Source organism: Phyllobates terribilis, unplaced genomic scaffold, assembly GCF_046119375.1.
Source record: "Phyllobates terribilis strain yellow unplaced genomic scaffold, ASM4611937v1 Scaffold_2__4_contigs__length_985480577, whole genome shotgun sequence".
Classification (NCBI taxonomy): Eukaryota; Metazoa; Chordata; class Amphibia; order Anura; family Dendrobatidae; genus Phyllobates; species Phyllobates terribilis.
This window is the reverse complement of record NW_027362762.1, coordinates 298,573,067-298,585,274: the sequence shown is the minus strand read 5'-3', so window position 1 is coordinate 298,585,274 and position 12,208 is coordinate 298,573,067. Positions and strand designations below refer to the sequence as shown.

The following is a 12,208-nucleotide window of genomic DNA, read 5'->3' as shown; positions in this document are numbered from 1 at the left end:
TTTCAGAGGTGCACGAAGTATATAATCTTTTTGATTAATTTGACAAAATTTGTGCAATTTATTTATTTCAGCTTCTTAATATATGTTTCCTACACCAGGTTTGGTAAATTGGTACCCTTCTTTTTTTTTATCTTTTTTTTTTAATACTTTTACTTTAAATCTTTAGACTAAACCCTAGTATTCAATACACATTTGGCATGTTTTTGATTGCCCAAATTTTGAGGGACTTTTAAGATCAAAATATCTGCTTTTTTGTTTTCCATTGTAAGGAAAAAAAATACAAAATATGGTAAGTCTTGAACAATGTTGCATGATGTTTCACTAACATTTTGTGATCACATTATTCATGTACTTTGTCTAGCATATTCTTCATCATGAATATGTCTTTCTTAATTTTCACTTTAAAATATAGAATATATATATATTTTTTCTTTTATAGATATTTGAAAAAATTTTAATAGCCAACAGAGGAGAAATTGCTTGCAGGGTAAGTGTCTCCACTACAATTTAATAGTCATTGGGTACATCTAAAGCTACACTCGAACAAGGATCTTTAAAATGATATGGAAATCAGTACCTACAGAGGATGATTGTCTGCCAATTTTTATCACAGCTACTTTTCTACTCTTAAAGGGAAGCTATCAGGAGAAAATGACCTATTTGTGTAAATTGGGGTTTTGTGTTACATGTATTTCTGAAAAAAAATTGTCAATTTTTTTTTTTTTTATATATTATGATTATTATTAAAAAAAATAAAAAATAAATTGGTAATCTTGCAATCTTTCACACATTTTTTCTAATGCCCTTTAATAGCTTAGAGCTGGTTTCTCTGTATGAGCCATATGTCAGACAGCCCTGATTTTCCCATTTTAACCTCGCAGATGATTAGAATATGCATGGGAGTAAAACTCAGATGACTAACACCTTTTAGATAAGGTCCCAGCAGTCTGTGGAGGGATGGGCAACACAGCTGAGTTTAGCTGTATTACACTACAAACCCTTCTATCAGCTCTTCTCCTCTCATAGTACTGTCATCTCTGCTGTACTGCCCTTCTCACACCCTGCCTGTCTGCAGTTGAGAGCTGAAAGATGTCATTAATCACACTTAAGTCTGTTGTGCTCAGGGCCTTGTACTTGCTCTGCAGTGAGAGCAGAAGCAGGCATTCATTATGTCTCACACACTAGTTACCTGACTATTCTGGGCTACTCCTGTGAGAGATGTAATGGCACCCTACTCTGATCTCGCTTCTGAGCAATAACAAGTTGCACCAGCACTTTCTAATTACGCATAAGGTTAGACCAGGAGATGAAGGCACACATTGTACATCCTGTTCAACAGGAGAAATATGGTGAAAGGTCCTCTTTAATAGAGATGAGCAAATCGATTTGCAGGACCTTTAAAGACCAAAAGGGTAATGGGTATCATTTAAAAATACAATTTTATTAAAGCTTCAATGCGAACACAATGAAACCACACATATGGTTAAAGCACTACTCTACGATGCTTTCATAGACACATTGAGAGCTTGTGGCCGTTGGCTATGATTTCTGGCCAGTCAGGAATTGCGGTCACAAAATGCCGGATCACAAAATGCCGGAACAGGCCTGGAGTAGCGCTGGGAAGAGCAGAAAATAGTGGCTGATAAGCACACAGACGAGCAAAAGGGTAAATATGTTTTGAACTTTTGACTTTCAGGCTCCATAGCTCGCCATCCACTACTGCTTTGAACGTGACACCATCACCAATCATCTTGGCTATCTCGTACCTAAATTTCACTTGCAACTATCTAGCAGATGATTAGTTATGCAGATTCTTGTTATGTCACTGCATTGTTACTGTTTTGCTCCTTGTGGTGGAAAAAATCTTTTTCTTAATGTATACTGCAAATTACAACCTGTTCTCACATTCCCTAATAACTCGGTGTGTTATTAGGTTGAATCCAAAGCGAAAGGTCACTGGCTCAAATAGAGGATCAGCCATGAAGAAGATTTCCCAAGAAAACAGAAACCGCATCATCCAGCTAATCGATAGCGGTCTCTCGGCCAAGATAATTGCCAATCCGCATCATGCAAGTGCCAGGACAGTTGGAAGAATGCAAAATTAAGTCTGTCCATTCATTCAAAAGCCAAGAGGTGGACGTCCAAGCAAAATCTCGGAGTGTGCTCATCACAAGGTTTATCAGTTCTGGTGTGATAAACCTGGCAGTGGAGGTGGCTCGTATGCTTCAAAATAGTGAGATCACAGGCGTCATTGCAAGCACCATGTGACGTAAATTACACAAGTCTTGAATATTGGCCCTAAAAAAGGTAAAGCCTTAACTTCAATATCAATCAGTGAATGTGAATAGCGGTATCAGAGCGCCAATAACAGGGTAAAAATTAAATTAAAATGACTGATTTATTAACACACAACACATTTCGGTGGACAAGGCCACCTTCATCAGGTGTCACACACCTGATGAAGGTGGCTTTGCCTACTGAAACGTGTTGTGTGTTAATAAATCAGTCATTTTAATTTAATTTTTTACCCTGTTATTGGCACTCTGATACCGCTATTCACTGTCTTTGTTTTTTTTTTTCCCCTGTTTGGGGTGCTATTGAGCTGCCTCCATTTACCTGTTCATCCACCTGTGGGATAAAGATAATTAAGTAGTTACTACCTTGGTGTCTAAGCTGTGCTGCCCTAACCCCTCCGGAACGCTGCCGGGAGTGGTGGTGAAGCTGGGCGTCCTTTCCGGCAGAAAGCACAACTAACCTGATCACGTGACCCACCATCGCGAGATCAGGATCTGTGAACGCCGTTGAAAGCAGATGACAGCCACGAACTGAGCAGAGCTTGTGGAGCCTTACACTGGGGTTGTGCAGAGGTGCACAACTCCATAAGGTTAGTAGCCATTCCCACACCCCCCTACAAAGTTTAATACGGAGTCACCCATTGTGCCCTGTTCTCTCTTTTTTTTTACTTAACTTCAATATCGTCATATAATGCGTCGGCTCGAGTTTGCAAAAAAGTCAGGAAAGTGAAAAGTAGAAGATTGGAAACAGGTGATTTGTAATGATGAGATGAAAGTCAATAGACTAGGCTCTGATAGGTGCAAATGGGTCTGGATGAAACAAGGAATAAAGGGGCTAACTGATCAAGAAATTAAAGCATCTGTCAAGTTTAGTGGATGAAGCCTGATGATATAGGGTTATTTCACAGCCAAAGTCGTTGGATACTTGACCAGTATCGATGGTGGTCTCAATACTGGGCTATATGTGAGTATCCTACAAGATGAGTAACTTCGTACACTCGAATACTATAGGTATGAAAAGGACAACGACCCGAAGCATATGTTGAGATTGTTGAAGAAATGGTTCAATGACAATGAAGTAGAGGTGCCAGATTGGCCCCCACAGTCCCCAGACCTCAAGCCAATCAAACACTTGTGGTTAGAGTTGAAGAAAATTGGAAGTTGAAAGCCAAAGGTGGATTTACAAAAATACTAACAATAATAAAAATTTAGATTTTTAGGGGCAAAACAGTAACAATGCTGTGACATGACAAGAATCTGCATAATTTATCATATACCAAATAGTTGCAAGTAAATTTATGTATAAGATATTCAAGATTGTCTATATTTGATAGTAGTCTCGTGTTTGAAGCAGTAGTGGATGGTGAGATATGGAGCCTGAAAGTCAAAAGTTCAAAACATTGTGACACTTTTGCTCATCAGTGTATTTTACTAGGGGCAGGAAATAGACATTAGTGATACCACTTCGACGGTGAAATAATTAAAAACATCAACGTGGTCCTTTTAAAAAGAATTAAAGCACCAGTGTGCCACGCTCCCAAAAAAAAAAAAAAATTCACCATATGTGGCCAGAGAAACTGCCAGTAAGCAAAGGTTCGTGATCAATGCAAAAAATATAAAACGTATTACACAACATAAAGTGCAATTATTTATATATATATTATTACAGTGTAACAAGGCATATGCATATATTAAAACTAATAAAGCAATAAAGTGTATGTTGGATTTTATATTATTTATTGGTATGTTACTGCAAAAAATGCCATATAAAATCACAGGAACCTTTTAGTGGAAGGCAGCAAATTGGTATATAGTTTTGTGGGGGGGCATTCAGTATTACTTGTATTTAATCTACAACCCCAATTCAAAAAAGGATGTGATGCTGTGTAAAATGTAAAGAAACAAGAATGCAATGATTTTGAAATCTCTTACAACCATATTATATGAACAACCACACATAAAACACAGAGTTAAACATTTTTCCATTTCATTTGAAAAAAAAACAACAACTAATTTAGAAATTGATGACCGCAATGCACCTCAGTTTGGACAAGGTTTAAAAAAAAAAAAAAAAACCTGGAAAAGTAAGTAGTTCTAATGAAAAACAGCTGGAGAGTCACTTTTCAGCTAAATCACATGACTGTGCTTAAATATCATTTTGGAAAAGCAGAGTCTCTAAAAGCAAAGATGGTCAGAGCGATGTTCACTGATCTGTGAACTGTGCATTTTTACATTGAGGAACATTTTCTGAATCGTTCTACACTAGCAAAAAGAAGCAAAACCTACAAAAGACAACAAATATATCTCATACCCTACCATCATTATATATAAATGTAAAGCAAAGTTGCATATTAAATATAGGGTACTTAGTGAACTATTTTTGATCAAAAAAAGTATACAAGCCGTCCCACCAGCGACAAGGTGACCCTAAATTGGGACGGTACCTACACTGTCTATATTAAAAACCTTACTGTATATCAAAGTTGAAGTAATGCATATAAAAGGGTAGACAAATAGGACCGGGTCCCAACTTCAGACCACCTAGGCCCGTGGTAAGCTACATATATACTAATCAGCTCAACAAAGGGGATGCCACACCCTTAATTTGCACAGAATGCAAACAAGACAAAAAACCTAGCAATGTGAACTGAGGTCTAAGATGGTACACATGCAAGAAATAGGAGCATGTTCACACTAGCAAAAAGAAGCAAAACCTACAAAAGACAACAAATATATCTCATATCCTACCATCATTATATATAAATGTAAAGCAAAGTTGCATATTAAATATAGGGTACTTAGTGAACTATTTTTGATCAAAAAAGGTATACAAGCAGTCCCACCAGCGACAAGGTGCCTCTAAATTGGGACGGTACCTACACTGTCTATATTAAAAACCTTTTTTGTCTTGTTTGCCTTCTGTGCAAATTAAGGATGTGGCATCCCCTTTGTTGAGCTGATTAGTATATATGTAGCTTACCACGGGCTTAGGTGGTCTGATTTTGGGACCTGGTTCTATTTGTCTACCCTTTTATATGCATTACTTCAACTTTGATATACAGTAAGGTTTTTAATATAGACAGTGTAGGTACCGTCCCAATTTAGGGTCACCGTGTCGCTGGTGGGACGGCTTGTATACTTTTTTTGATCAAAAATAGTTCACGAAGTACCCTATATTTAATATACAACTTTGCTTTACATTTATATATAATGATGGTAGGGTATGAGATATATTTTTTGTCTTTTGTAGCGCGATATCTATTGTAAATTCTACAAAAGCTCAGAAACCGGCGAATTCTCACGCGCTCAGTGCAGACAGGACAGTATAGTCCTCCATACAGTATTATGGGCCCCATATATTGCTCCATACAGAATAATGGACCCCATATAATGAGCAGGATCCGAAAAGTTTAAATACATCTCCCCTTCTAATTTTAGGGAGATGAGGATCCTGCACCGAAAGTGGGTGAAAGTACTACGATACGCAAATGTGCCATTTGTAGAAAAAAAGCTTACCTCAGGCCATAAGAAACCCCTGTGCCAGAGATGTACGGAGTATTGTGAAAGAGTAACAGCCGTCCCTTATGGAAGAAGTTAGGGGAATGGTCCGGCAGGAAATACAGTCCTCACTAGTTTCCTTTTCACAGTCCTTCCAGCAAGCGAGGGCTGAGACTCCTCCCCCAGCTAAAAAGAGGAAGTATCCAGTCAGGGATACTTCAGACTCAGAGGAAAATATTTCTATGGAAGAGCTTGAAGAGGGTGACCGGAGTGCAGATCAAGGAAGTGAGGAGGACAAAAAGTACTATTTTTCGTCAGAAAATATGGTAGAGTTGTTATTGCAAGTGAGGGACACTATGCAGGTGGAGGAAGAGAAGAAAACCCCGTACAATCCAGGATGAGATGTTTGGGGGCTTGAAGTTGAATAAAAAGCTAGTGTTCCCGATGCACGACAATATCCGTAGTCTCATCATGGATGAATAGGAGTTTCCAGAAAAGAGATAAAATATAGCTGGGGAAATTAAAGAGATTACCGCTAGATGAGAGTATGACTAAAGCATGGTCAGAGATTCCAAAAGTAGATGTTCAAGTTGCAAGGGTGGCGAAAAAGACGACCCTTCCATTTGAAGATTCCTCCCAACTAAAGGATCCAATGGAGAGAAAGATGGACAGCCTGTTGAGGAAGACATGGGAAACATCTGCAGCTTCCCTGCGGACAAATATCGCCTTGACTTGTGTAGCACGATCCATGTTCCTCTGGTTACAGCAATTAGAGGATCATCTCTGGAAAGGTACTCCTAGGGAGGACCTTCTTGCATCTCTACCTCTACTGCAGAAAGCCACAGGAGTCTTAGCGGATGCCTCTGCAGAGTCTGTTAGAATTGCAGCAAGATCGGCAGTACTATTCAATGCCACAAGAAGGGCTTTATGGCTGAAGATGTGGAGCGGAGATGGTGTCAAAATCAAAGCTTTGTTCCATCCCGTTTAAAGGAGAATATATGTTTTGTTCAGCCTTGGATGAGCTATTAGAAAAAGTTTCGGACAAGAAAAAAATCTTTAGCAGAGTCCAAAGTTACAAAAAACTTTAGGGAGAGGCCATTTCTTCCATCCCATCAACAGCAATTTCACTATAGAGGCGAAGGAAAATCCGGTCGCTGGTCTTATCCCAAAGGTGGAAGAGGGAAGAATATTTTTCAAAACTCAAGACAAGACAGACAATGACGCCAGGAGGGTAGGAGGCAGGATTGCAAGTTTCCTTCCACAGTGGCGGCTAATATCAACAGACAGAAACATACTGGAGATAGTGGAAACAGGAGTCAAAATCGACTTCGCTGCTTACCCACCAAGAAGAGTAAAGATAACAACCTTGTCTTCCTCAAGATTGCAGAAAGTCCTAATGTCAGGTCTTCAGGATTTACAAAATGCAGGAATAATATCAACAGTTCCTGGCAGGGAACAAGGAGAAGGTCCCTATTCTCGAATATTCTTGTTAAAAAAGGCATCAGGTGCCTACAGGATAATTCTCAATCTGAAACGTCTCAACCAATATGTAGAATACAAAAGGTTCAAGATGGAATCTTTAAAGTCCACAATTCCACTGATTGGGGAAGATTTTGTGATGGCAACAATAGACCTGCAAGAGGCGTACTATCATGTGCCAATTCATCCTTCTTACAGAAGTTCCTCAGATTTGCTGTAAGTCAAAATCAAAGAATACATCATTTTCACTTGAAATCCCGAAGGGAAGCACGTTTGTCGGCTTCCCTCTTGTTCACGAAGCTCATGGCGGAAGTGGTGGCCTTTGTAAAAAGATGGGATATCAGTCTCGTTCCATATTTGGATGATTTTTTATTAATGGCTCACTCAGTCCCAATATTGAAGGAGCACCTCCAGATGACTCTTCGTACTCTGGAATCATTGGGATGGCTGATAAATTGCGACAAGTCGGATCTACTTCCCTCCACCAAGAAGACCTTTTTGGGGATTCTTCTAGATTCCCAGCAGCAGGCCTCGTTTTTGCCAAGGCAAAAGCAAATTCAGCTGGGGTCGAAAGTCCGTGCACTAATGAACCAGAACAAGTTCTCAATAAGATTCGCCATGTCCGTCCTGGGGACCATGACCTTCTCTATTCAAGCGGTACCTTGGGCTCAAGCACATACTAGGGTTCTCCAGAGCTTCATCCTTTCCCACTGGAACTTATCTCTAAGTTCCCTCACCAGCAGGATTCATCTACCAGAGCAGGTGAATGTATCTTTAAGATGGTGGCTTTGTCCAAGAAATCTGGAAAAGGGAACCGTATGGTTTCAGCATCCGTTTGTGTCAGTCAAGAAAGACTCCAGCAAGAGGGGATGGGGAGCCGTAGTCTCCCATGTCGCCTTTTAGGGAATTTGGTTGCAAGAAATTGCGGATCAGTCCTCGAACTTAAGAGCATTTTAAGCGGTGGAAGAGACCCTTCTGGCAGCAGAGTCCCTACTCCAGGGGTTGCATGTCAAAATATACTCTGACAATATGACAATGGTAGCCCATCTGAGACATCAGGGAAGCACAAGGAACAGAAACCTGCAGTTAATCTCAGCAAGGATCTTTTGCTGGGCAGAGCTTCATCTCCTATCCCTGTCGGCTCTGCACCTGAAGGACTCCAACAATTATCAGGCAGATTTATTAAGCAGAAGTCGCATTCATCCAGTTGAATGGAGTCTGAACTGGAAGACATTCCACATGGTTGTACAGAAATGGGTAAATCCAGAAGTGGATTTGTTCGCAAACCACGAGAACGCGAAAGTAAAAACCTTTTTCTCCCTGGACCCCAAAGGATCCGGCAGCGGGGATAGACGCATTTGCTCATCCTTTGGAATGTCAGACTCGCATATGCCTTTCCCCCAATTCTGTTGTTACCAAGGACTTTACCCTTTTGGCCCTGATTTTTTGTAAAAACAATCCTCATAGCTCTGATGTGGCCCAAAAGGGCATGGTTTCGGAATATTGAACAGTTTGAAGGTGGCAGATCCATTGATTCTTCCTCAAATACACTATCTGTTGCATTAGGGTCCGATCTACCATCTGACCCCTCAAAATCTCTCCTTGGCAGCCTGGCTTCTGAAGCCACCATCCTAAAAGCCAGAGGCTTTTCAGACGAGGTGATCCATACACTGCAGAAAAGCAGGAAGCAGGTCACGAACTCCATTTATGGAAAGACCTGGAAGACCTTCAAGCTGTGGTATGACCCTCATACACTAGATCCCTTTCAGCCGAATATATCTAAGATTACGGAAGAAAATCTCCAAAAAACACGCTGGCAAATTGGATTAAAAAAGAGATTTGTGAGGCATACAAAAATCAAGATTTACTTCCTAGAGAATCCTTGAAGGCTCATTCCACCAGAGCTGTGTCTGTATGCTGGGCTGAAAAGGCTAGCGCATCCGTTGAGCAGATTTGCAGGGCGGCTACATGGTCATCCATACATACCTTTGCTAAACATTATAGATTGGATGTAATGTCAAATAGAGACCTAGCATTTGAAAGGAAAGTTCTTGAGGCCGTTGTCCCTCCCTAAAATTCATTCTTTGGTACTGCTCCAGGTGGTGCTGTGTCGTGGAGGGGATTGGAGAAAATAGAAGTCTTACCGGTAATTCGGTTTCTAAGACCCTCCTCGACAGCACGGGTAATTCCCGCCCTTTCTTGATTTATGAGAAAAACTCCTTTAGTGTTAATAAAATATTATTGAAGCATTCATCTTGTGTGGTCCTTTGAAAACACTGGGGATAGTATAGTGGAGGGGCTATTTAACCTCTTGTGTTTCCTGTCCCTAATTAGGATGGGGAGGCAACCTCCAGGTGGTGCTGTCGTGGAGGGTCTTAGAAACCGAATCACCTGTAAGACTAATTCTATTTTTGCATTTCATAAGGGGAACAGGAAAAAATAGACCACAAAATTTGTTGAGCAATTTTATCCTGTGTACACAGATACCCTATGTGTGGTGGGAAGCTACTGTTTGGGCGCACGAAAGGGAAGCCGCACCATTTGACTTTTGGAGTACAAAATTGGCTATAATAACGGACGCCATGTCGCATTTAAGGAGCCCCTGATGTGCCTAAACAGTGGAAACCCCCCCCCCCCCCCAAAACGCAAGTGACCCCATTTTGGAAACTACACCCCTCAAGGAATTTATAGAGGTTTGGTGAGCACCCTGAACCCACAGGTGCTTGACAGAATTTTAGAACGTTGAGCTATGAAAATGAAAACTTACTTTTTTCCCACAAAAATGTTGTTTTTGCCCCTCATTTTTCATTTTCACAAAGGTGGAACGTATAATTTGTTGTGAAATTTCTCCTGATGCCCCATATGTATTAAAAAACTACTGTTTTGATGCTCTGAAGGGAAGGAGTGTCATTTTGGCTGGAATAGATCGCGGACTCAATGTCACATTTGAAGAGCCCCTGACATGCGAAAACAGCAGAAATCCCCATAAGTGACCCCATTTTGGAAACTATACCTCTCGAGAAATTCATCTAGGTGTATATGGAGGATTTTTAAACCTCAGGCCAGGGCCGTATTTGCCACTAGGCACCAGAGGTCGGGTGTCTAGGGCGGGAGGCTGCAGGGGCAGCGCCACCATGAATGAGTAAAAAAAACAAAAATATCCCCCTGCTTCACCTCTGGACCCAGTGTACATATCACCATTTTCATTTGGTGGGGATATCTGCATATCTATTTCCCTATCTATCACATCCTATACATAATCTAGGACCAAATACTGAACTCGTGAACGTGGCCTAAAGGCCTGGCTTCGCAGAAGAGTTCAGGTGATGAATTGGTCGCCTGCAGTCCAGATCTTTCATCTGTGTCCTTTTAGGGTATGTGCCCACGATGCAGAAAATTTCTGCAGCGTTTCTGCATGTTCTTGGCAGTAAAAACGCTTGCGGATTTTACACGCATTTTTGCAGCGTTTTTACATGCGGATTTGACTTGCGTTTTTCAAATGCATTGGGACCTCAAATCCGCATGCAGAAACGCACAAATAATGGACATGCTGCAGATTTTTCCGCAAGGAAAATCCGCTGCGGAAAATTCCGCAGTATGGGCACAGAACATGCAGATTTTCATTGGGGATCATGGGGCACGGATTACCAAGCGTTTACGCTGCAGAAATTCCGCAGCAAAAACGCTTGAAAAACGCATAGTGGGCACACAGCCGTATTCTGCCGTGAATAAAATATGGTTTATAAGAGATTTCCAAATCATCACATTCTTGTTTTCTTTAAATTTTACACAGTGTTCCAACTTTTTTTTGATTTGGGTTAATATTTAAATTGCTTCTCTTTATTTGCCTGGGAAACCAGTGTGTGTTCCCACTTATTTATTTAAAACTAGTCAATGAATAGGAGTCCAGCAGGTAGGCTTACTGAGTGATTTGAACTAGAACTATGGTTACAAAGATGGCGGTCAATAAATAAGTCAGTTATACTAAATATATTTCCACAAAACTATATATAATAATCTGCTCAGTCAGAACATTCTGCTTGCCGATCAGATCCCATGAACTTTTAACAATCCTTTTATTCCATACTTTTTAAGCCTATAGAATGGAACCTGAAATGTATTTTGCAGTTTTGTTGACCATAGCAACATCCTAAGTTTTGGATTTACATGATGCTTAGTTATGTCTAAGAACGTGGCGTACTGTGTAATCGATCGCAATTGCATGGGTAATTTACACTTTGAAGTCATATCTTGATATATTGATGCTGGAAACATGGCTATATGCTAAAGAAAATCAATTTCTATACCACCAGGTAATCAAGACATGCAGAAAAATGGGAATAAAAACAGTGGCTGTACACAGTGATGTTGATTCGGCAGCAGTGAGTAACCTTTTGTGTTTTAATTGTAACAGATCCAACCTAAGTTGCACATATCACAAAATAGCCCAACATGAACATAGACCTGATTATAAAGATCCATTGGACCTGACGAAACTACCTGATATATATATTGTCCTAATCTTTTCTAAAACGTTTCCAGTTTGATATAAAGATGAGCTAGATCTCATTTTTGGAAGGTATTATATTTTTTGTGTGAGAGCTGCCTTCCTTTGTGAACTACATAAGCCCTATTCACACTGTTTATCCAGTGTCGACTAGAAGAAAAACACTAAATCCTGTACCTCGTATAAAAAAAATGCAATAAAAAGCTTTAAAAATGCTGTTCAAAACCCAAAATGGTATTAATAAAAATGAGTATCCAGGATGTCCCTCCTGATTGCACCATCAGGAGGTCGTCCTTCATATCCTTGATAGGGACAGGAAACACACAAGAGGTTAAAAGGCCCCTCCCTCCACCCCAACTCCAGTGTTTTTCCTGTCCCTATCACGGACAGACACAGAAGAGGATTACGTTACCGGGAGCAGGAGTTCCTG

The 12,208-nt window shown here is 40.4% G+C and overlaps 1 protein-coding gene across 1 annotated transcript in view; it reads left to right on the top strand.

Annotated features, from left to right (window-relative positions):
- Positions 1-12,208, top strand: part of PCCA (propionyl-CoA carboxylase subunit alpha) — a 578,010-nt gene that overhangs the window by 70,500 nt on the left and 495,302 nt on the right. The window contains exons 3-4 of the mRNA XM_073670397.1: positions 440-487; positions 11,585-11,653. Of these exons, the coding sequence (XP_073526498.1) occupies positions 440-487; positions 11,585-11,653 (117 nt within the window). The remainder of the gene's footprint in view (positions 1-439; positions 488-11,584; positions 11,654-12,208) is intronic.